This window comes from Halichoerus grypus, chromosome 3 (genome assembly GCF_964656455.1).
Source record: "Halichoerus grypus chromosome 3, mHalGry1.hap1.1, whole genome shotgun sequence".
NCBI classification, from domain to species: Eukaryota; Metazoa; Chordata; class Mammalia; order Carnivora; family Phocidae; genus Halichoerus; species Halichoerus grypus.
In genome coordinates, this window is record NC_135714.1 from 88,199,347 (window position 1) to 88,225,388 (window position 26,042).

General features: G+C 43.8%; 1 protein-coding gene across 6 annotated transcripts in view; it reads right to left on the reverse strand.

The window, feature by feature from the left end:
• Nucleotides 1-952: 952 nt before the first annotated feature.
• LEF1 (lymphoid enhancer binding factor 1) overlaps nt 953-26,042 on the reverse strand; it is a 118,769-nt gene continuing 93,679 nt past the window's right edge. For 3 of the 6 annotated variants that reach the window (XM_078069060.1, XM_078069058.1, XM_078069062.1), the window contains 4 exons: nt 21,072-21,179; nt 15,721-15,769; nt 15,014-15,054; nt 953-2,146 (listed from right to left, as the gene is read on the reverse strand). In XM_078069060.1, coding sequence (XP_077925186.1) covers nt 15,020-15,054; nt 15,721-15,769; nt 21,072-21,179 — 192 coding nt within the window. In that variant the 3' untranslated portion in view covers nt 953-2,146; nt 15,014-15,019. The remainder of the gene's footprint in view (nt 2,147-15,013; nt 15,055-15,720; nt 15,770-21,071; nt 21,180-26,042) is intronic. The other 3 variants (XM_078069059.1, XM_078069057.1, XM_078069061.1) reach the window with 1 other exon arrangement.

Here is a 26,042-nt window from a genome sequence, read left to right on the forward strand (position 1 = left end):
CCCCAAAAAGTAACACTTAACTATCCCCTCCTATGCCATTCTGTTTAGATTTTCTAGTTAACTCCCAGAGCTTGAATGGCAGCATTAGGCCGCTGGGTTCATGTACATTAAGAAAAGTCAGATGATTTTCAAATGAATATGAAACCTTTCTAACAAGTAGGTCTACTGAACATAATGGAGTTTTCCCTGGTTCAAGTTTAGGACTAAATGATGAGGAATTGGAGGGGTTCCAGAGGATAGTAATGAAAATGATTAAAGGACTGATGATGAAAGGTTCAAGGAGTTGGGATCACTTAGCCTGGAGAAGAGAAATTGGAGGGGCGATTTAATGGCAGTCTTCAAGTACAGTCGGTGGAGGGTTATTACAAGTATGGCAGCCAGCTGTCCCCCAGCTGTACTGGGGACTGGGAAAAGGAAACCGGCTACAATTCAGCAGGGGATTTAAGTCAGACCAGGGCTATCAATGGTTCTCAAACTAGTTTAAGAGCTGGAAAGCCATAAAAGCTTAAGAGAAAATGATGGAATATAAACTGAAAATTGGGGAAAACGCTGACTTTCGGGAGATCAGTGGGAGTTAAAACCTACCTTCAGCACAGGGACACTTTGCTTTGGGGAGGCCCTTGTTGAGAACGGACGAGCTCGGAGGATGGAAAATGGCCTGCACCCTTGCTGACGGCTGGAGCCCATGAGGCTGGTCTGCGGTGTTCGGGGAAGAAGAGAATCACTCCTATCTGAATCCTGGTGACCGTCGTCTTCCCACCGGCCCCCGTGTACGTCTACACCTTTGAGGACTGCATGTCCTGGAGACCGGGGAAGGCGCCCTTCTACCGCAGGTGGCAGCTGGCCCCGGAGAAGGCTGCGTGGCGGCACCCCTCCGATGTGGACAAGCCAGCTCGGGCCACTGCCAGCTCAGGGGTATCGGGAACGTCACTCTTTTAAAGAAAGGACACGCTGTTTTAAAATGTTTTATTACAAAGCTTCTTTTAAAAAATGCTCAGCACGTTAACTCAAACTGGAATGACAAACGTTAGATGGCAGTTTGGGGCAAAGGCTGTGCCTTGTTATTTAAAAAAAAGATGGGTACATCAATGCTCATTTTAACAACTGGCATAAAATCCCACTAATTGGCTAATAAAAACAGATACAAATACAGAACATTTAAAGTAATAACAATTCAAGTGCTGGGCTTTTTACAATAAGGGGGTGAAAAGGAAAGAAATGAAAATTCACTGCAAACCGGCCTGCTGAAAGTATCGGTTAAGGTTTACCATTAAACAAACAAAGGAGATCAGAAGAAAAATAAAATGAAATAGGACAGCCAACTGCTCCCAACAGGGTGGGTTTGGCTGTCCCATTTATTTAGCTCTATCCAACACCTTACAAAGACAGAGAGGCCACTATTTGTTACAAGTAATTCACAGAGAAGCCACTTGTCTGACAAGATACCGCTCAAAAAAGGGCGGCTTCTTTTCATTTTTTATTTCAAACTTTTCCAGATCTTTGAATTTTACTCAAAAGCTCATAGCTAGCAAAATATACAAGAAAGTTAAAACTAAAAAGTGAAAATTAAAAAAAATTCAAGTTTAAAAAAAAAAGCAAACACAAGATTGATCCTTTTGCACTGTTAAATAAAAGCTTTAGGAGAAAGGAGAAAAAAAAAAAAATGAAGACCGAAACAAAGCGGGAACTCTTCCACAAAGTCCCCCACCGGGATGCTGCTGATGGATGCGCTGGCTGCCGGCTCCAGTCGCTCCCGGCAGGCGAATGTAGCCAAGTTACTGTCCTTGCCAAAGGGTTACAGGTATGGACGCAAGACGCTCTGGGAAGTGCACGTGGAGAGGAGGAAGGGCAGCTGCTCGGCCTGCTAGCAATCTCAGGGGCTTTGTACTTCTCGTTTAGGAAACCTTTTATGCTTTATTTTGGAACTTGGCTCTTGAAGTAGATGAAAGGGGGTTTGGCAGTGATTGTCTTTATGGATCAGTGTCTCTAGCATTGACCTCAGGGTGAAGGTGGTGTCAATTCTCCATTGGGGTCGACTGGGCAAGCCCTGGAGACAGTCTGGGTTTTCAACAAGCTTCCATCTCCAGAAGAGGTCCCGGGGTCGCCGCCTTGGCTTTGCACGTTGGGAATGAGCTTCGTTTTCCACCTCAAGAAGGAACAAATGAAATGTTGTTAATGTGCATTTGTCACAGTCCTTTAGACTCGATGGCATACAGCATGTGTCTTAAGATCTCTGCATTTAATAGTTAGTCCACTTTATCGATTTCGTGATGGCTAAAATGGTTAGCCCTACGGGAGCCCCAAATCTTCGGACTACATTAGAGAATAAGTCTTATTGGTTCCATGTACACGTACGCGTGTGCACAGGGACGAGGACTGCAATTCACACCTCGGGTGCTGAGAAAGCGCATGGTGCGTGCTGAGCAGTATTAGGGCCGTCTGCACTCTGGCGACCTGGTAGCTGCTCTTATGCTTAATGCAACTACTTTCAACACTGTCCCTCAAGAGCAATGATGGGAACCACGAAGAAATGATCTATGCACGTCGGCTGCTACTGACAAAACGGGAGCAAATCAGCCCCAGAATGCTGTCGACTGAGGAGGCCTGCAATGCCCATTCAGTTCCCATTCTCCTGTCAAACGAACCTTTCCCTGGTTAGCAGGCAAACACCTGCTACAGCACTGTGCTGTTTGAAGTTTCAGCAGGGTACAGAGCCTTCACACGGGAGAATCAAAGAGCCAAGAAGGACCCCACCTTTCTAAGGACAAAGGAGCAAAGCCTGGACCCGTGGGGAAGGCACCCCACAGTTCCCTATTTACATGTACTTTTGCAGCACAGATTTTCAAAGGTTTGGTCCAGGCTGCTCTTCCGGACGAGGAATGGCCTTGCAGGCCTGGGCTAGGAGCTCGCAGCAGCTGGAGACAAGTGCTGTGATCAGAACGGACTGCTTGCTGAAGGAGACAGAATGTCCCTCTGCTGGGATGCAGGCTGCCCCAGCTGCGGGCTGACCTTCCAGTCGTGAGCTGAGGACCGTGGCCCCCACATTCTAGCAAGGCAGCGCCTTCTGGGGCAGCACCGCGCACTTCCGGCTCCCCAGGCCATCCTGGCCTTCCCCTCCCCCTTTCTTGAGCTGAGCACAGTCACAAGACTACTAGAACAAACTGGGCTGTCCAGAGTGGCCATTTACTACATGGATACCATGTGCTTCCCTGGAAAGAATCTTAACATCTCCTAATAAAGCCATTTCTTTTTACAGCCTCCCATCTTCCCACTGTTATTGCATTATTTCAGTGTCCTCTTTACAAATCCTCCTAATGGCATAACTAGTCTTTAAAATAAATTGGCCAAGAATTTGTCTTGCTATCAAGCAAGACAGACCAGACGTGGTTGCTTCTTTACAATACAGGACCATCAGGGCAGACCAAGTCTTACCTCCAAATGGGAGAAATGGGAGCCTTACAGAGTTGCTTTATAGATATAAAACAGGTCAAATCAAGATTCTTTTCAAGAAACCACAGGCATGAGGCTCCGGAGCCTGGAGCCTTCCCACATCTAAGGCTTCACTGGGGGGCTGTGGCTGGGCCGGGCCAGGCGAGCCCCAGCGCAGCCCGACCCACCAGTGAAGTCGGTGCAATCAAAGCCCACAATTACTGCTCCCGCTTCAAAGGCAGCGCAGCAAGGCCCAGCTCACAGATGTTAGTGCTTGGGCCCCTCTGCCCGGGGTCACTGCATGGGCCAGTGGTACAGTGGGTTTGGAGGTGGCATAAGACACCCCCCTCTGCCATCTGCCCCCACCAGCCAGCTGAAACCTGTGAAGTTCTCTTGGGTCAAATTCCAATCTTGACAAAAATATGCCGCCAACCAAATGGACCCTGGAACTCAAATGGGCCGAGTCACGTATGAAGAGCCCAAGTAGTCGAGGGAAAGCTGAGGAAGACTTCACGAGTGGATCTGTTTCTGGGAGATAAACACTCCGAAGCATTAGGAAGGTCTAGGCCTTGAGGCAAAAGTAGTGCAGGAAGGGCAGGAGGGAGATTCCTTCTCTGTAAGCTCCAAGGTAAGATGCTATTGGAAACTGAGTGCTTCACCAGCCCCGTCCTCGGGGTCCAGAGCCCAGCCCCCCTGCCTCAGACTGTCCCCCCGCAGGAGGAGCCAAGGAAACAAGCCCTTTGGGAAGGCTGAGGTGGAGGAGAGCAGGGTCCGCTCAAGCTGTCCGGGCCAAGCTGGGGGCAGCGGAGCTGGCGGGCAGGAACAACAGGGGAAGACCCCTTCCTCCCCTCATCCCCTCCCTGGATCAGGTGATATCATTTCCTTGTTCAGAAATGCTGAGGACCCCAAAAAGATGGGCTGGAATTATGGATCCTTCTTTCCTCCCTCTCCCAAATGTTACTAGTAATGAGCAAGAACTTTAAAATGTTTTTAGTTATTACGTGAAATTTGAGGAGAGAATATCAGAGATAAGTTTTGCAAGAAGTCAACCGAGGCAGATTTTAATTGCCAAAACTGCCTTCGAGCAGCATGCCGCACACCTCCTGCCAGCTGCCTGGCCCAGGGGCAAACCGACCGAGGCCTGGTACTGTAAGGCGTGACCTCTCCTGTTGCACAAGGTCGTGTCTACGAAGGAGAGGCGCAGACGGCTAGAGTGGGGGGCGCCAGCACGACCGAGCTCGACTGGCCCTGGCATAGCAGAGGACACGGAGGCCTGTGGTCGTTAAATGATCGGCCCGAGGAGGCCTCTAGAGAGTATCGGTGCCTCCTGCCTCCACGGGGGTCACAGCCTCATGACTTTCCCCGTGACCTGGAGGTGACCTTGTCTGCAAGCCGGCGAGGGAGAAGGAAGAAAAACAACGGCTGCTGAGCACGGCCGCGCCAGGCACTGGGACACGCACCCTGTGCGCACAGCGTCCCATCATTACAACAGCTCCCCGAATTCCTGCCTGTTTACACATAAGGAAATCGGGGGTGGTGTGAGGTTAAACAACGGGCCTAAGGTCACCCAACCTGTGGGTGGCAGGATTCGCTTTTGAGCGCTAACCATGTGTCTTCTGCACCGTATCCTGGAGCTAAATTGTCATTCACTTTCTTCTCTCCTGCCTACCTTCCAACCATCCGTCCATCCCCAGTCCACAGCACTGCGGAGGTGGTCTGCACCAAGACCACTGCCCACCCCAAGACGCTCTGCTAGAAGGCAGGATACTAAAGAGAACAAAAGGCATAAGAAGTTAACTCTGAAATTTAAATCTCCTCTAAGATGGAAAGTATAACCCACAAAAGCCAACTGCTTGTAAGTGAGCATGCCCGGGTTTTGGAAAGGGGAACGATCATGCATGGTGGGGAAGGCTGGCACTGAGCCCCCTTTCTGCAGCTGAGGTCGGCCCGAGTCCCAGCGCTGGAGACCAGTCAGTCTGCTGGCCACAAGCTCCGAAGCAGGCCAGTTCCCGGAACCCGGAGGAAGGGGTTGGAGGAAGGGATCAGTGCGAGGGATGGGTCTTTGGCCCCGTGCTTGGATCCGGGTTCTACAGACGGAGGCATGAATCCATGCGGTTGCCTCCCCCGGGTTATTCAAAGGGAGTTCTCCGTGAAAGCAGACTTTGCAATGTTGAGGGGACGCTGAGGCAGACCCGGAACCGTTACTGACTTGCTCCAGGGGGATTTCCGGTCTCTAGCTGCTGTGATCGGTTTCCCTTTGTGCCTCCTCTGTGGGCACATAGATTACATCAGTGGGCTACGCCTCCCAGGGCAGGTCCACCGGAGCCTTGCTACTTCTGGAAACAATACAGAAATATTCTCGAAGAAAGGGTGGAGTAAGAGAGCCTCAAAACTTCATTTTAGTTCTATAAATTGAAGTGCTTGAGGAAGACAGTAACTATGTAGACCCACCTTATCCACCCATCTCCAAATTCTTTATCTAATTCACATTTCTCTGTGCGTTTTCCCACACCAAAGATGCTAACTTCACCTTCTAGACCTGAAGCAACAGGATCGGCACATCCTTGTTTTTCTTCTTTTCAAAGCCAGACTTTCCCCCGTTAAACACCTGCGTGCGCGTGTCTAGGTGTCTCAGCACAGGGGGCGCAGGGAGGCACGGTGCGTTGTGGGCTCAGAGCAGAGCTCCGAGGACAGCCCTGGGCTGCTCTGAACACGGGCTCCAGCATACTACCAGGTCCTCCTGGGCAAGTTACTTGAATCTACCAAACCCCAGTTTCCTTATCTGCAAAACGGAAATAGTAAGTTCCCACCTTTCATAAAGTGTGTTGACGGGAAAAAAGATCATGTGCGTGGTGAGTGGGCAAGTGTCTGGCACCTGCAGGGCATCATGAAATTTCGTTCCCGCAGCAGATGGAGACTGGGAGGTACAGACAGACCCAGGCTCGAACTCGACCCCGCCGCATAGCAGCCACGTGGCCCTGGACAAGTTCCCAGCGTTTTCTCCTCTGTCCTAGAGGCCAGAGGTCTCCCCTGCCCAGGGCTGCCCCAAGAGCGGCATGAGGTACCCCAAGCAGAGGCATCTCTCGGAGCACGCCGGACACAGCATGTGGTCCAGAAATGTCCATTCTATCTCTACTGCTCCAACCTCAACGTGTTTGAGGTGGTCAGCAAGATTCATACTATTTATAGAACTTCTGGTAGAAAATTAAGACCAGTAGAGAATTCTGCAAAATCTCTTATGAAATATAAAATATCTCTTATGAAACAGTATCTCCAGCAACACAATAATTGAGAAAAGTAATCCCAAAAGGGCAGCAAAAATTTGTTATATTCTTGAAGAACATGCCTAAAATTTTAGAAAGTTTCAGGTTAGTATGAATTAAAACTTAAGCACAGAAGTGTGCAGTACTGTCCCACTGAAATGCTCTCATTTTCCACTCATTCTGCCAAAAAGAACAAAGCTTACGGATGATTTTAAGCAGGATCACCTCACTCATCTGGATCTGTTAGCTGGCAGCCTCAGTTCTAAAGAAGACAGCTGCCTCAGGCTATCACAGTGCTATCAAATTCATGCACAAAACCAGCACATTTTACCCTTCCTTACAAGGGCACCCTCCATATACCAGCTCAGAGCCCATTTACTTTTAACTCACAAATTATTCAAATAAGCTTCCTGAATCTACACAACAGACCAGAGAAACATATTACTTTAGGGGAGGGTCAGAGTCCCTGACAACTAAGGAAGGCACAAAAATTATTAAGAGCAGATTTCTTAAAATCCCCCATTACTTGCGGTCATTTCGCATAGTGGCAGACAGCACCCATTCCTTGTTAGCATATACTATATGCTCTGTAGGATAACAGCATGAAGTATTAAGAAATACTTAATTCCCATGTACTCTGTTGAAAGAGATAGAGGTTGCACTCAAGAGTTAAACAAATTACTTGTTTTCAAACTTAAAGAAGTAAACCTAGAGTTCTCTGGGAAACCATTATCCAGAAGGGCTCATTTCCTCAACAGTTCCAGATGGCTCATTGAGAAAAACATCCTTTTTAAACCAAATTTGTCCAAAATAATTTTCTTATTCTATAAACTGTTCTTAAGTGCATTGATCTTAATTCAATTTTATGCTCTTTCATGAACAATACTAAATATTACATGTCTCAAGAGGGTTTAAATGAGCCTCTCCGTCTCCTATTATTTGTTAATGGCACGTGATCAACCTTGGTAGCCAAGGGTCCGGTTCCCTGTTTCAGTTTCCCAAGGCGACTTAAACACAATTCTAGCTCTTCTGACCATTAAAGAGGGGAAAGGAATTGACAGAAGGGACACTGCAGCACAGGAGAGATTTTAAAAGCTTTCGCCTGTGTCTTCGCTAAGGCACAGCTGGCTAGAGACACTCACCCCGTGTGACCTAACAGACTCCAGCCAGCCGCTTCCTGGTGAGCGGAAGCAGACACCTGTTGGGTTGCTTCCTAGCTCCGCTCTTGACTGTCCCAACTCCCACACACCCACAGTGAGAGCGATGTGCCCCGATGGGATTCTGTACAGTGTGACCATCCCCTGTGGCCACAGCTGATTATGGGCTAAGGCCAAAGTGTGACCCATGCTGGGCTGTCCGGAGTCCCTTCCCTGGAATTTGAATCATCTCTTTGGGACACTGACACTAAAAATGTGTAAGCTTGGGAGTTCTGGACATGTGGATCAAAGAACTGAGAAAGTCAATCTACAGAAGGGAGGAGGAAGCAATCTTGCGGGACAGATGTAAGAACAGGCCATCTTCCAGTCCTCTCCTTGAGCCACGTGCACTGTTGTCTTTGGCTCCCACAAGATGCTCCTGCATCTTTAAAATGGACTTCCCCATTCTCCTTACTCCAACATGGGCTGTCCTTCTTGCCATCAAAGGCCCCTGTCACAAGAGTTAGCGTAAAGTGTCCCGGAGAATGGTCAGAATTTGAAAACCTGCATTCCACACACCACTTAGTCTAGCCACACAGTGTCATTATGCAGCCATCTCTCTCTTCAGGACAATGTGCCCAAGCCTGCCCTTCCTGCCAGATGTCTGGATTTTCCTTCCTGAATGTTCTTACTATGGAGTTCCTGGTAAGAGACATTGTAACCAAGTGTCACTGCCTTGTGAATCCTCTACAAGGTTTCTACAGATCTGTGACAAGTTTAGCAGGAATCTGTGGACAAACATACAAGGAAGGAAGTCACGAGAAGGCCACTGCCTCAGACAGAGAAGGTGCCGAGTGGGAGCCTCTCCAGGCCACCAAGATCCCCATCTCCTAGGAGAGCAACCTGCCGACCCTGACAAGACAAATGTCACACCAGTGGCTGCTTGGCAAAAAAGATGAAAAATGGAAAGCAGGATGTCATTTTTTTCACTTTCCCATTTTCAAAGCCTTAATTTTTACTTTGAGATTTTGGACAAGGCTAAGATTCCTGTTTCTGACCTTATTATTTTGTAAGAGCCTGGCTTTGCTTTCTAACTGACGGGTCAACCAGAAGCAAATACCTGAGGCTTATTGATGCCTAATGACTACATCTGCTCTTGGGGGCACAGAATTCAGAGCAAAGATGAGGCAGAAGTGGCACACTCACCAGGGTGAGCATCAAAAACTGTATGAAATGTTTTTCTCAGTGTGACCACTGAACACAGACTGCTCCCTGACTCCAAGAGGGCACGGGTTCTGGAAGACTTTCTTCAGGTCTCAGTCCCATGGCCAGCCCTGAAGGTGGCTCCAGCCCCACTCTGAAGCTCTGTAGGGAGGCTGCATAAGCCTCAGGGGCCCCAGGCCCCCAGCCCTTACTTAATAGCTCATCAGACTCCCCAACATCACCCTCTAATGGAAAGTTAGACATAGTTTTTTAGAAGATGTAAATCCACGCACTGCACAATTAACTACTGCATTCTATACTGCACTAGAAATTACCTCTCCCACACACCTCTTGGCCCCAGGGAAATAAAGGCTGAAGTAAAAAACACATTTTTCTCAGTTTATCAAGTAGACAAGGTAGAGTTTACACCAAAGTCAAAAACCTATGTTTTTGCAAGTATGTTTGTATGTGGGTGCCTGTGTGTATAACCAAAGTTTGTATTTTAGATAGCTCATTCTTTCTTTTAAACTAGCTCATTGATGTTATATAATCAAAAGAAATATGTTGAGATAGCATAAAAATATCTTTTCAGTCTATGTAATTTTAAGATGGGATTTTTGTATTTGTTTTGTTAAAGTAAATATTAATAAGCCAGTTATGTTTTTAAGTTAGTAAACTTGGGAGTGAAAATTCTCTTCAGCTTTTCAAAAATTCTAATTCTTTGCTTCTTTAACACCTTATGAATCTTGATTAAGTCAGGAAGAAAGGGAAGTTCAGTATTTGATGATGATCTCGGACTTCTGACAAACTCTTGGGAAGTTACATATTCCAAATAAACTTGTACTGAAACACTGGAAACTCCCAGCAACTCAATCACTGTTCTATCAAGCCCAAGAATTCCCCACATGACTAGACAGCTCAAGTGTTACTTACTCCAGGAAGCCTTCCCTGATCTCACTCTGATTTAGATACTTATTCTATTTTAACATAATACATTTTATGCTATAAAGGAAAGGGATGCATTATTTTATAATTACCTATTTTTATGTCTTCTTAAATTGAAAGCTCCTCCAGGAAGAGTCCATGGACAGAGTCCATTTAGCAAGTACCCTCACTACCTAGTGCAGTTCAGTTCCTGACCTGCAAGTAGTCCTCACAGATGTTTGAAAAACGGATAAAGAAATGATTGGCATTTACAACAGTGGCCTTCCAGGGGGACACAGAGAACGTGTGCAGGCTCATTCCCCAGGGCCCTGGGCTTCCAGCATTCCGACAAGTGACAAGTTAGTCCTAAAAGCTAAGGATGAATTTGGCTTTCTTAAAAGACTGCCCAGCTTGGGAATCTCTAACCTCTAACCATGTCTTTTATGGAGCCCATTTCTGATTATCCAAAAGTTGTTGCAGAGTGCTGAGACTAGGTTAATGCTCATTTGTTTCAACCGGATTTCACCTGAGTGGGTATGTTTATAAAGCACGGAAATAGAAACATGGAGAGACGGGAACACCGTTGGGTGTATGAGGAACTGTTAACAGGCTGGCTTCTACGTTGGGCTGCATGAGGCACCTGCAATGTTATTTCCTACCAAAAACATGAGAGCATTAGATGACACATGTATCTTTTAAGGAGCAGAAATACAAGTTTTTAGAGGGCTTCTTGTTCACTGAGGACAGCCTTTCCTTATTAAGTGGGCGTATTTTCCTTACGGTGACTAGTGGTACTTCCACTACCACTACACCAGTTCAGAGGAATGAGAATTCTCTAGCGTTTGTGCCACATGCGTGGCCATCTGAGCTCAAAGAGCTAATGTAACAGGACTTTTCTTTTAGGACACCAAGATAGTGTTACGTTTCATTGTGTACACAGAGAAATAAACCCTCTCACAAATCTCTTCGTGTTGGAGTCACGGTATCCTCCCCTCCTGGGCATGAGGTTCCATTAGCTCTACCTCATGGAGGAGGAGGAGATCGGGAGGGATTCAGCTAATACTCAGCAGCTTCCCTCCAGAACTGAAACCAGTCCCCGTTGTCGGCAGGATTGGCTCTAATCGAACATTTTATCTGGGGTTGGCTTGTTTCTAAGGTAAAGCCAGCACTAGTGTGGCTGTAGTCTGGGAAACAAGAAACCATATGTTCACATCAGTGGAGAATCCAATCCCCAAACTAGAGGCAATGCTTCTGAGGCGCCCGTGCTGGGGGGAGAAGGGGAGGCAGGAGGTGATCTAGACAGAATTGAAAAACGGCCATGCTGCCTACGTGTCATTTTCCAGATCATACCGGTGCTTTGGTAGTTCTACAGAGCCACTCACAGAACAAGGACTACAGATCAGTAAATACAAGACACCCGAATCTCTTCGACAACACTGGGAGGCAGTGCAGACCACGGAAGAGCTAAGCAGACCCGAAGCTGGGCCGAGAGGACCCCAGCGCTCTCACTGGCGCGAGGACCCCCAGGTCCACAGGCTTCACAGGACCCACCCCAGGCCATGCGTGGCTGGGGAGGGCGGGGGGGGGGAGCGCATCTGAGAGCCTGGGTGGCCCTGTTTCCAGTCTAAGCGCTTTCCACAGCACAAAACACTGTCTTTCGTTTCTCTGCCACTGCTTGGGAGTGAAAATTCTCTTCAGCTTTTCAAAAATTCTAATTCTTTGCTTCTTTAACACCTTATGAATCTTGATTAAGTCAGGAAGAAAGGGAAGTTCAGTATTTGATGATGATCTCGGACTTCTGACAAACTCTTGAGAGGTTACATATTCCAAATAAACTTGTACTGAAACACTGGAAACTCCCAGCAACTCAATCACTGTTCTATCAACCCAAGAATTCCCCACATAACTAGACAGCTCAAGTGTTACTTACTCCAGGAAGCCTTCCTTGATCTCACTCTGATTTAGATACTTCTTATTCTATTTTAACAATGCGTCCCTTTCCTTTATAGCTGTGTATGGTTCTGGAACAGAGCAGCAGCAGAGAAATGAAAGACGTTTTCCCCCCACGTCTTTCGTTTCTCTGCCACTGCTCTGTTCCAGAACCATACACAGAATACTCTCCATTTTTCAGGGATAACCGGCCATTACCAAGTATCACCTTCTCACAAGGGCCTTTCCTGACCACCCCACCTAAAGCAGACCCCCAAGTCAGTCCCTGTTTTATTTTTATGACGGCACTCATTCTGCCCTGTTTATGTAATAACCGCCCTCAGCCATGTAAACACAACAGCAGGGACTTTCTTTGCCTCACTCAGCACTCTATTTCCAGGTCTTACGACGCTGTCTGGCATCTGTTAGGTGCTCGATAAGTGCTGGACATTGACTAAACAAGTCAACTACCGTATGTACAGAAGTTTCTGAATTCCCAAGACAAAGGGGAGGGGAGATAGCAGGAACAGTATCATTCCGAATTTACTGAAATTTTTATGAATGCAAATCAGGAGCTCCTCTCTGCAGTTCTTATCAAATGGCTGCTCTCTGAAAGGAGGCCAGTGACTTCAAAGGCTGCAGGATCAGCCCAGCAACGACAGCAAGAGAAACACTGCAGACTCTGATAAAGTGAAGGACGCCAACCAACTGGAGCAGCTGTTGAGATTGGGGGGGGAGGCAGGGTGCACAGGGCCAGGCACTTTTGTCTTTCTGGGAGAGGGTAGAAGGAACACCTTAACTTTTAGAAAAAAATTCGTAAGTGACAAGAAAGCACAATGACAACTGTGACATAAAAAAAAGATGTCTGAGATAAATTATAGGACAAAAATAGACTTCACCTAATCTAGTCTAAAATACTATATAATGTTGATCATTAAGGACACAGAACCAAATACCAAACTCTGAAGTATAGAAACCTATTTCTGCATGATTTTTAGGTTTCTGCTGATTTTTAACACAAATAGCGTTAAAGATTTTGGAGTAAACAGAAGACAGAGTAAATCAGTGAATGTTGGTCCTCAGCACCCTGCACTTGTGAGAGTTTTCCACTGAGAGGCAGAGCATGGAACGGCTGCTGTCCATACCTAAGTGTTCAGTAATTAAAAGGACAACATTCTTGGAAAAAAAAAAAAAAAGAATGCAAAAATCAAGTACAAAAGCTTGTGTACGTACTTCCTACTAGAATTACCTCCACTACGATGCAGGGCCTGTGACTGTCCCCTCTGTGCTCCCAGTGACTCAGCCAGGAGGCCAGCTCAGAAGAGGTCCTCCATTAACAGCCAGTAAATTGAATTAAACATGGATACCATCTGTGATACTGGTGTCCAGCTATCCTGTCTGGTCATCTATATGAAGGGAGGGTCCTCTTTTCAGTCACAGAGAAGGCTGCCACTCAGTTTAGAAGAGTTTTGATATCATAAAACTGTAACGATGGCATTTTGAAGAACCCAGGGAATCTCAGTAAAGATCAGGAAAGTTTCACAGAGGAGAGGGCAACTGGGTTAGGTCTCAGTGAGGGATGGGGGGAAGAAGGAAGGCATATAACATACATGAACAACCGTCGGTGGTGGGTGTCACTCCCGTTTCACAGTTCAGGAAAGCAAGAGTGAAAAACTCAAGTACACTGCACAGGCAAATGGCTGATTGAAAATTCCTATCTGGTACCAAAATGTCTACAGGCTTCTCTGGGAAAGTCCACTGAAATTTCAGCACCAAAATGAAGTTCTAAAAGATTAAGCGGGGGTCATCTGGTTCTAGCCAAGAACCAAATGACCTGCAGGCTACTGCTCTCTCCTGAGAAACACCGCAGACCTATTCCTTCCTTCCTCGGCGGAGGAAATGGGCTTTGCAAGCACAGAGATGGCATGTGCGGTGGCCATGGTGTGTGGGGAACTGCTAATAATCTTGTTTGGACTGAGCACAGGACTCATAAGGGCTAGGATGGAGGCGAGCAAGAGAGACTGAAGGGACTGCCCAGGAGAGGGTACAGGTAGACAGATCCACACTAAGCGGTTTGCATTTTATTTTCCAGACAACAAAAAGCACCAACTGTTTTTAAGTTGGGAGATGGCACAATTGATTTTTGTTTTAGCAAATCCCTGTGGGGGCAACATGGAGGATCAACTGGCAGAAAAGAAGCTGGAGGTGGGAAAATTATCCAAAGGCTGGTCCAATAATCCAGACAGAAAGTTTGAGCATCTGAGTGGGGGCTATGGCTATGATGAGAGGAAAGACTCAACTGACACAGGCCACAAGGACAGGCCTGATGGTACCTGGATGTGGGCTGCCCCAGAGGGAGCAGAATCAAAGGTAGCTCCTTTGGGAACAGGTCGTCACTGGGAAAGATGTCAATGAGCTGTGAATTCAAGGCTCAGCAAAACTAACTCAACTTACAAAGCCAGGTTCCCACCAGGGCTGGTGGCCAATTGGTCAAAAATACGGTCACTACAGTAAAACAACAACAACAACAACTAAACATCACCTATAAATGCTTGACTGGGATCTAGCAATGGTTACCAATAAAGACAAGAGCCTGATAGCAGAATACAGTTAATCAAGTCCCCATGCCATATTTTTAAACAATAGAAAAAAGTACATAAAGTTCCTCTTTCTCACTAGAAATATATTACTTTTAAGTATCTACATATCATCTCCACTGAGAAGAAGTCTCTACGGAGCAAAAACTTCCAAGTCCTGGGCTGGAATGGGTCTGGGCGCCTCATGCGCAGCCCTGGGCTTGCAGAGTTAAGAGGGCTTGCTGGTTTTGTCCTTTGTTTCTTCAGCAGGTCAGTAAGGAATGGCTGAGAAGAGTTAGGGGAAAGGGAAAGAAGAAAGATTAAAGGGGCAAAAGGGGAAGGAAGGATAGAAGAGAGAAACGCATACTATATTGCAAAAACATAGCCGGTATAAAAACCATCAGATTTTTTTTTAAAGCACTAATTTGATTTTGGTGGAGTTTCCTCTTTAAAGGAGCAGTGTTGAATGCATCAGCATGAGCAAGAAGATTCACAAGCAAGTTGCCTCTGTTTATAACTAATGTCAGCAGTAGGACCAGAGAGTCGTTCTTACCATGTTTCAGATGTAGGCAGCTGTCATTCTTGGACCTGTACCTGCAGAAAATTGTGTCTTTAACAAATTTTTATTGAAGAGGTTTTTGTACATTCCAAATACGTAGTAGCTACAACATCCTGTGGACTTGTTTGCTTTACTTTTTATGGTTCTTATACCAGCCATTTTTATTTGTGCAGTACAAGTAGTGGGGCCTTACTTTTAATGAAAGAAAAAGGGGAAATAAATAGAACCTCACTGGTTGATGCCTTGAATTAACATCCAGGAAAGATAAACCCTATTGTCATGTTTTCTATTTTCAGAAAACCCAAGCCACAGAAAAGATTCTCAAGGACACACATAAGGTAGCATATTATAAAATCAGAACAGAAATTGTTATTGTGAGGAGCTGTGCAGACAGAAGCACAGCAGAAGTGTTAGAGAGGATGTAGACAATGAAAGCAAAAACAAGACAAAATCCACCACAGTTAACAACCAGGATTCCGGGGGACAGGGTTTGGGAAAGGAGCGTTCAGACGTACCTTCACATAGTCACATTTAAAAGAAAGGTCTTTTAAACATTTTTAAAGACTCTCGGGAAGGAAAGCAGAGTTTAGAAAATCACAGGTTACAGGTGCAGAATAAAGCAGGGTGCAGAAGATGCAGACTACTTTAAAAGGTGTTTGTCATAAGCAGGAGAACTGACTGGGAAGTCATACGGTGCCTACCTGATGTCGATTCCTGGAGTTTCTCTCTCTTCCTCTTCTTCTTCTTACCCTGGAAGAAGACGGCACACAGTCACGGTACAAATTAGATTGTGAACACAGGCAGGAATGGGACACAACAGTACAAAAGGCAGGCAGGCAACAAAGAAGGTGCCTCCTTCTCGCTCTCTTTACCATCTGTACCTAGAAACCGAGAGCGAAACGAGAGAGAAAGTTCTTACCTCTTTGTGACCTTTGTCTCTACCGCTCATACTTTACTATCAGTACTGACAATGGAAGTGGCCTCCCACATACACACCAGGGTAATGACGTGCTAGGCCTGCGGCCACAGATGCCCATTCAAGCCAAGCCCACTTACGGAGGCATTCTGTTAGCAACCACCACACTTAGAACCCACTTCTGGTGGTGGTCATGATAAATCTTCCTTCCTGTCAATTCCACCATGTAATTAAACATTCATGATATTAGGTGAAGACCCTTAGCCCCCATGGCACAGGCCTAACATCATCAAGGATAGCGGCAGAAAGGTAAGATTGAACCTGAGAAAATGAAAGGTAATTTCAAAGACATATCTGGCAAATTTGGACCTTGTTTCCTAAAACAGACACAATAACATGAATACTCATGCAATCTTAAATACATCTCGAAATCACCTTCAGCACAGATTTACAATTTTAAGTCTCATTTATAGTGCTCCAATTTTCTGTTTTTCTTCATAATTTCCCCTAAAAAATAATTATAATAGGGCATAGACACAGTACATATTCAATTTATATGTATAGTAAATGGCCAACCTGGATTAGGACGGTATTTTCAAATAACTATAACAGAACACATATCACATCCAATAGTTCCAACTTATGTCGCTGTAATAATCACATTAACCAAGAACAAAACATAAAACTATAAGGTTACATTGAACATACTGTGTGAATATATAAAAGTCTATATTTTTATGCACCTCAGGATAGTTTTTCTACATGTCACGTGACCAGACCGCTGAAGCTTTAAAGCTTTGGAAGGTTGACTCAAACCAACCTCTCAAACAGCAGATATTCGTGACCCTGGGAAATGGCATATCAAAAATCATGGAGTCGTCTTTAACACTATTATTAAAAGCAGTCTGGGAGGAGGGGAACAGACAGAGGGAGAGCATGCTTCTCCTGGGTTTCCCCTATCTTCCTTTCAAATGGCATTACTGTGGTTTTCAGAAGACGCTATGAGGTGGTTTCATGTGTCAGGAACTTCTCCTCACTTTCTCCTCCGAGCTCCCATTTGCCTTTCAACACTCATCTCAAGAGCCAGCTCTTCCGGGAACCTTCTCAGCCCCACTCACCTCTCATCCCCTCCGGTCTGGTCGGTCCCCACCCCTCCCCCTCAGGCAGACCTCACCGCCAGAACCCAACTCCTCCCAGCCCCTGTAGCAGGCTGTGTCCCTGAGCCCCTCACCACATGGCCCTTGGCTCCTAAAAGCACCACCTTAGCATCTCAGCACATCTCTGCCACTTTGCGCCATGACCAGCATACATGACTGTGGCCTGAGGTCACACTGCTAGCGTCTTTGAGAAATAACCTGTATTAAATTCTAGGTATGAACTAACATTTCATGGTAGACAAAAAGACCTAAGTAGTTTCAATGTACTGATGTCAACTTACACAAAAAACTCATTCAGGTGTGGTAAAAATAAAAATATTCTTCATTAAAATTATATATAATACTGGGGATATTAAGCATTAAATTTAAAAGCTCTAACAATACAAATATCTGGCTGATCTCACCTAAGAAAATATATGCACTGCTGACTTATGAAAACTTCCGTTATAAAAGTTATAAAAAATAAACGTGCTAAGAACTAAAGTTATAAAATCTATGATGCCACAGAATAGAGCATTGTAATATTAAATACCTGAGATATACTATTTAATATGATGAGGATAGGGATAGCGATCTGACACCAACTGCTAAGATCCAAGGCATGTATCTTGTTTAAACGCCATTCCTATGCTGTTACTTTAAGAATAATCTCTTTAGCTAAAGCGCTATCACTTGATTAACTTCTGTTTGCCTTAGTAATTAATAGGCTTATATTTATTGTTATAAAAATTGTATGTGACAAAGCTGGGTTTTCCCTTCATTCCAGGGGATCCCACAATCAAGTTATGCAAAACAATTTCCTTTAAAAATTGTGCAGAACATCTTTAAAGGTAAATTCATATTATGCTGGCTTTCTTCAAAACTACTTTCTTCTCATCTCCCCACATGGAGAAAAGGAGAGAGGGACAGAATATGTGTTTATCTCTCTCTCTCTCTTTTTTTTTTTTTTAGATTTTATTTATTTGACAGAGAGAGAGACACAGCGAGAGAGGGAACACAAGCAGGGGGAATGGGAGAGGGAGAAGCAGGCTTCCCACTGAGCAGGGAGCCCGATGCGGGGCTCCATCCCAGGACCCTGAGATCAGGACCTGAGCCAAAGGCAGACGCTTAACGACTGAGCCACCCAGGCGCCTGTGTTTATCTCTTTTTAAAGTTTTATCCTTTACCTAAGATTCAGAAACAGAAACTTCCCTCAAAGACATTCAATAGGCAATGTTAAATCTGTACAAATTCACAGCACAGCATAGCCCTTGCATGGGTCAAATCTATCCAGAAAGATGCTAATTATTGCCCAGAGAACAGAAGCACAGCTCAGGGGAGAAAACTCTTGAATTACAGCAGTCTACTTAAGAAGGCGCTGGGAAGACTGTGCTAGCCTGCTGCAGAGAAGGCAAACTGCATAGATATTGAAAGTCAGGGAGACCCGGGTATAACTGCAATTTAGCCACTATATGGCCGTGGACTAATTACTTAACCTGTCTAACCCCTCAATTTCCCCCATACTGCATTAAAATGCAATACTACTACTCATGACCCTAAATTATTGCAAGGATTAGAAAATATCACAGAAAACATTTAAGACAGGTCTTGACAATAGGCATATGGTAGTTATTAAAGGAAGCAAACAGGAGCTCAGGAGGGTCCAGGGAGCCGCTGCTCCTAAGTAGCAAGCACCATGACTCTTCCTTCCTGGGTCATAGTGGTAGCCAGGGTTTAAGCTTCAAATCCTGACCAGTAGAGACTTTCTGCAGAGCACATTACAGGAAACAAATGTGTTCCAAAAGTCCTGGTGTTCCATTATATGGGATGTATGACCTCAGACAGGGGGCCCCATAGGACCATCTACAGCAATGGTCACACATTAAATTATGTATTAATGGCTTCACCCTCACCCTTTTTAAAAGGGACAATTCTACCTAATATTAAGGCTGTCCTACTTGGCTTTTCTAATGCCAGGCTCACATGGAACACTGAAAATGATCTTCAAAAATTTTAAATTAGGAGCTTAAATAATCAAAATCGATCCCTTCCATAAAGTATAAAACTGAAATATATAATTTATAATACACTTTCTCAGTAATAGCCTTTGCTGTATCACGACCACGTTAGTAAAACCTACAAATTCTAAAGTAATAAAATAACGGGCCCTATAAATGGGGTATTTCTGGCCAATTAGGACAACTTAAAAAATATAATACCTACTCCATCTGAATAAAATACGTAATAGACATCAAGGTACAGTACTACGAAACAAAAAAATTCTTAAATCTAGCTCTAATTAGTCTGTGGCAAAACAGTCACTTGAATACATTCTTTTTTAAGAATTAGAAAATATCCTTTTGGAAAGAAATTTGATAATAAGTATCAAAGAGCCTTTATAATGTTTATATACTTTAACTCAATAATTCCACTACTGTGAATCTATCCTACAGAAATAATAACCCTAAACACAGAAGAAAAATTGTTATGCATAGATATCTTCATTGTAGGATTATTTCTAATTGTAAAAAAAAATAGTAACTTAAATGTCTAAAAACGAAAAAAATGGTTAATTGTGACACTCACTCAAAATAATATAATATAGCCATTAAAATTGATATATAGAAACACTATGCTGTAACAGAAAAACGCTTATTATATATAAAAGCATTACACCAAAGTGTATGTACATACACACACACACACACACACACACACAATTATATCCAAGTTAAAAAACCATATACACAGAAAAAATACCTGGAAGATAATGTAACTAGTTATTACTAATGTCACCTTTACAGGATGAGATTATGGGCTTTTAATTTTTATTTTAAAGATGTATTTATTTATCTGAGAGAGAGAGAGCATGAGCAGGGGGAGGGGCAGAGGGAGGAGAGAATCTCAAGCGGACTCCTTGCTGAGCACAGAGCCTGATGTGGGGCTTGATCCCACAACCCTGAGACCATGACCTGAGCTGAAATCAAGAGTTGGCTGCTTAACTGACTGGCCACCCAGGCGCCTCGAGATTACAGGCTTTTTAAAAAAATTGTTTTTCACCAACATTTTTATGGATTTTTTTGGATTAAAGTTTTACCTTAAAAATGTATTATATAACCAGAGGAAAAAAAGTATGATAGCTCAAAGCTTTCCAAATGTAATATATCCATGAAATCTTTATTATAAAGTTCATTAACTTCCCAAAATAGGAAAGAGTACCGGCATTACATATACAGTAGTCCTCCCTTATCTGCCACTTTGCTTTCCACAGTTTTAGTTACCCCTGGTCAAGCAGGGTCTGGAAGCAGACAATGCTCCTTCTAATGTGGCGTCAGCAGGTCGAGAGCAGCCTAACATAACATTGCAACACCTACATCAGTCATCTCACTTCATGTCATCATGTTACTGTCTCACCTCCTCACGAGGAGAGGGGGGAGTACGGTACAATAAGGTATTTTTAGAGAGACAGACTACATTGACATAACTTTTAGTACAGTATATTGTTATGATTGTTCTATATTATTATTGTTAATCGCTTACTGTGTCTACTTTATAAACTTTATCATAGGTATGTATGAACGGGAAAAAACATAGTACATACAGGGTTCAGTACTATTGGTCGTTTCAGGAATCCACTGGGGGTCCTGAAATGTATCCCCAGCGAATAAGGGAGGATGGGGGGAGCCACTGTACTCTAAAACACATTTCCATCACAAAAGTAACAGAAAGGGGGCGCCTGGGTGGCTCAGTCAGTTAAGCGTCTCCCTTCGGCTCAGGTCATGATCCCAGGGTCCTGGGATCGAGTCCCATGTGGGGCTCCCTGCTCCGCGGGAAGTCTTCATCTCCCTCTCCCTCTGCCTGCCGCTCCCCCGGCTTGTGCTCTTTCTCTCCCTCTCTCGCTGTCAAATAAATAAATAAAACCTCAAAAAAAAAAAAAAATACAAAAGTAAGAGAAAGAATGAGTGAAAGTAGCGAGCTGTTGGTGTGCAGAAGAGCTTACATAATTGTCTCTTGCAGACCAGCCTGGGTACAGCTGCATATGTAGCTGTCTTTCCTTCCGTGCTAATTCGTAATATTTAGCCTGCTCTTCACGGGAGAGGGCATGCCACTAAAACAAAAAGAGGAAGGAGAACAGATCAGGTAAGCAAAAGAGAAATAATATTACATATTTCAAACATCAAAGAATGAAAATATTAAGCACTTAAACTCTGATTTATTTTTAAATGACAGAAGAGCAAGTCCTGCATAGACCCACTCGGAATCTGGAGGTGAGAGTGCAACTCAAACTTTGGTCTCTATCCTGTTCTCCCATATCACATGGAACACATCAAAAGCAATTAAATAGCCGAAGTAAAATGATCTGTCACCCACTCTTTCTCTTTTCCAGTGTAAATGAGAACTTTCACTGGTGACCCTCAACACCCAACTTAGTGCTTTTTCAGTCTGTACCATATTCTGGTATTCGAGACCAAGTACCATTTATCTATGCAAAATGTGATAATTTCCAGATGTCTTTTCCACACAGATGCATCCTCACCTCACATGGACACTCTCCCACTCTGTCAATATGAAGAGTCTGAAACCTTCATCCTATGATCCTGTCTATAAAGCAAGACCTCAAGTCAGTCTGTCTCTGTCCCATCACCCTCTCCTCACACTACCTGTCTAGAGGGAGCATACCGATAACACGGTCCAATCACACGTGCGCTCTTTATGGCTATGGTTTTTAGCTTCCTTCTGATGGAAAGCAAGGAGCACTATCTAGATTTCTTTTGCCATCTAGAATCTGAGACTGGAGTATCTAACCTGGAGAATGTAATGGCTGATATCCTCCTGTGAACTTTCCATTTCCCTTTTAATAACTGACATAATTATGTATCATATACAGCAAAATAGCTTGTGTACGCAAGGCATCCGTTCGGAAATTTAAACAGCTTACATTTGCACATTGCTCTGCATATGTTTGCACACGACTCAATCTAGGTGCCCTAGCAGGCAGTTTTCAAGTATTTTCCCCACTTCTTCAGTGCTAGGATCTGCCAGTGGAACCCTCCAGGAGAACCGGCTGGACTTTGGGGGACCAACTAGCCAGAGAGGATGGCACGGAGGCGAAGCCACAGGAGGGGCAGACCTGACCCACACCACACACACCCACACCCTGGGTCAGCTCCCACCTGCCCACTCCTGCTCGCCCCAGCTCTGGGGTGCTAGGAGGGTCTTTCTCATTCATGGCTACCCTGCCTAATTGATTTTAATTCCCCTGTCCTAGTTTTAAAAAATAAGGCAAAGAAAAGAAAGGTGTGGCTGAACTGGAGTGGGGAAAGGACAGAGGAGTGAGGGAGAGAGGCAACGAAAGAGAAAAAGTTCTCCGGGAGGAGGCTCCTGAGGTATGGCTAGGCAGCTTTCCTCAAGAACACAAACACCTGCTGCTCCTGTTTGTTTCAGGACCAGGGACCTGATCTCAAGAAGAACGCTGAAGCACCTTCCGCAGCACGCACCCTCCCACTCCAGCTTCCAGCACAGGCGGTGCCTAAGGGCAGGGCCTCGGATTCAGTTCCTCTGGAAGCCCCTGAAACCAGCCTGGGCCTCAGTGTTGGATAGGACAGATGGCTTATTTTTAAATCACTTTAGAAGTGCAGAGTATCAAGTAGTTAAGAAGCAGGACTTGGGTCCGAATCTAAAGGCAAATCAGGTAATATGCCTTTCTTTTTAAAAATGATGGGGGGCCGGGGGAGCCGGACACGCTGGGGAGGTGGAAGGAAAAAAACCCTGAAAAAAAAGTTACCTGAGACACAGTTCTTTGTACCCGCAGAACGAATACAATTAGTGAAATCAAGCCTAAGAAGGAGGCATGTCTGAGGCAGTGCTGCGAGTTTAAACCAGGCTTCTCCCAACCACTGGCCTTGCTTAATCTGGAACACTGACCCAGTACTGAGACCTACATAGGGCGGAAAACAAACTGGACACAATGGAAAAGATCTGCTTTGATTGTCTGTTGGGGTTTTTTTGTTTTTGTTTTTTAAAGAAAAGACTGATCATTAATATTTACACAGTTCTGGTGCTAAATGTGATTGGCAAGAGGCAAAGTGTTACCAGTAAGGAACAAACAGGGAGACAAAAAGGAAAAAAAAGTAAAATTATAACTTTTGTAAATTTGTTTATCCATTTGACAAGTCAGAACTCTCTTAAACTAATGCAATATACATCGGTATAATTTTATATAGTCTCTGGCAGCTTTAGAACTTGCTGAGAAAACCTGAAATAAGTTTTATAAAATTTATCTCTCAAAATATGTATGGAGGTTAGGTCTTCTACCCAAACAACCAGTTATTTTTGAGTTAAAACGGGACATTTAAGTTGACAAAATGATCCCAGCTAACAAAACTAAGCAAAATGCAAGGAGAAAAAGGCCACGAACTATTTACTTGAATTTTCAGTTGCTTTTAGTTCCCTGGTATTTCTAATATTTTTAATCTACCCACAAATAAAAGATCATTTACCAGAGTAAAACAGTAGGTAAAACAATGGTATTAAAGCCTTGTAAATGAAAACAAAAAGTCTAGTACAAACAAGAAATATGGTCTTTCTTTATAGGAATTTCTGAAACACAATGGGCTTTTAAAAACACTTTTCTATCTCTTGCTTACTGAAAAACTGAATTTAAAAAAAAATCAGATTTCATTGTCAACATTTCCCAAGTTGTTGGGAAAATACCAATTTAACTTTAGAAAACGTATACAGTCCAAGATAAAAAAAATTCTGACAATAAATTTGCAACAAATGGACTTTCCTTACAGCCTGGAAGGTCTGAAAAGGCTTCTTTTAAAGTAAGATTTGTGCTATTATTATTTATAACATGAAGAAGAAAACTTTAATTCAAATGACTGAACATTTCTTTTTAGATATACAGTATAAATGAATAAAATAAAAAAGATAAAATGTGCCAGAATGGATTTAAGTTCTACTTTTAAGAATTCTAATTATCCCAGTGTAAAACTTCATGATTTTAAAGCAGGAACTTTAAAGAACTAGCAAGGACTACCCTGCCAGAGGGGAGTTATGAAAGGATAGAAAACCTGATCTTAATCAAAGATCTCAGAGACCTATAAATAGAAACAGGTGTCCAAATCAAAGACAGAGAGAGATCCCAAATGAGAACCATCTTTTAGGACACACGCTCTGATCTGGGGATCGTTAAGGGAGCTGAGAAAGTAGCAATTGTTGGAAATGTGCATTAAAAATAGGAAGCATACCTCCGTATCATATCCTTACTTACTCTCTTGAGCAGGAAAATAATTCCCATTGGAGGGCCAGGGGACCTTTAACTCAAAAACGGGAAAAAAGCTAAGAGTTTTATATAAACTGAAAAAAGAACATCAACGCTTCTTTCCCTCTGGTTTCTTCTTTTAAAGGGTCAGGGGGAATGGTCATCAGCCTTTAAACTTTTAAGGCGAAGTTCCTCAAAGATGATGGGAATCATTTTTCTGCTATGCTCTCGCTTGGGAAATCACTGTAATTATTGTTATTAAGTGTTTAAGAATCCACAGGGAGGGAGAGTATTGTACATGGGGCACCAAGAGAGCTATAATCTGCCACCACACCCTACCCCCTGAAACCCTGGTGTCCTGCAGATTGGAAATAACTGCATTTTTATGCTATCCAACAGGAATCGATAATGCAAGAGAGCTTACTTCCCTCTATCTGTTTATGTGGCCTGGAAATCTTCTGCATGTCTTCCATTATGAATGTTGAAATTTATTAGGTTTGTATCAAACATGGTAAAAACAGCTAAAACACGATGATCTAAGTTTTACAAAGGTCGTTAGACCTTTCTCGCCTAAATGTTCACTTACAAATCATGAATTTCTTGAGAGGTTGCAAAAACAAATATGTAAGGTCATAATTTAAGTAACCTATCACACATATATGAAGAGCATCAACAAATTAAAATGAAGCATTTCTAAAATTATAATGTAATATTAGAAAAATTCCAATTTTTTCCACCACTCCTCAGATACCTAACGTTTTAAAACCTTTTCAATCCTGAGAAAAGCACCTGGAAAGATTTACTGGCCTCTGGGTGGTGGTTGGATAAAGAAATCTTAGAGTGCCTGTCCTAGTTGTAGCCTAGTGCCTGGTATACGGTAGGTGATCAGAAAAGTATCCTGGCATGAGTAAAAGAAGGAATGAAAAGAAAGGAGGCAATGCAGAAACCACGCACATATATACTTTAAGACCCAGAGAGCAATTTTTCTAGAATGAAGACTTCTCCAGCTCATATAAATTCGTCCAGTTAAAGCTTCTGAGTAGAACAGATCTACTTCTGTCTTGGAAGGAGTGGCCACCTGTGTTTGCCCGGCTTCTTCTAGAAGCGTGGCTGGTACTGCAAGGCCTTTCTATAGTTCCCTATGTGGGCTAAGTGCTTTCTTGCTTCAGACACGAGTGCACACACCTGTCACTCCATCTGGGGAGGGTCCACCTCTCCCCACTAATCACGTGGTTAATTTCTACTCCTCATTCAGGTCTCAGCTTAAATACCATTTTCTTAGAGGGGCACTTCCCTAGCCCCCTGTTGTTCTTTCTCATAGAATCTTACTCTTTACATTCACAGTATTTATCACAATTTTAATTATACACTGGTAATTATCTGTCTAGCATCTGCATCCTGTCACAAAACGTTAAGCTCCATGAAGACAAGGACCCTATTTTATTCAGCAATTATTATCTAATGCCTACTAGAGTACCTGGCACATAAAAGACACCCAATAAATGATAACAGGAAAAACAGTTAACATTTACAGGAGGTTTTCTATGTGCCAGGTACAATCTAAGTTGTTAACAATGCATTCTATCGTTTAATCCTCCTAAAGATTATTATCCTATCTTCTTTTACTTCCCAAAGTGGCTGTGATTATACAAACGCATTCTATGATCACCTTTAACGAAACAGTTCCAAGGTCACCATAAACAT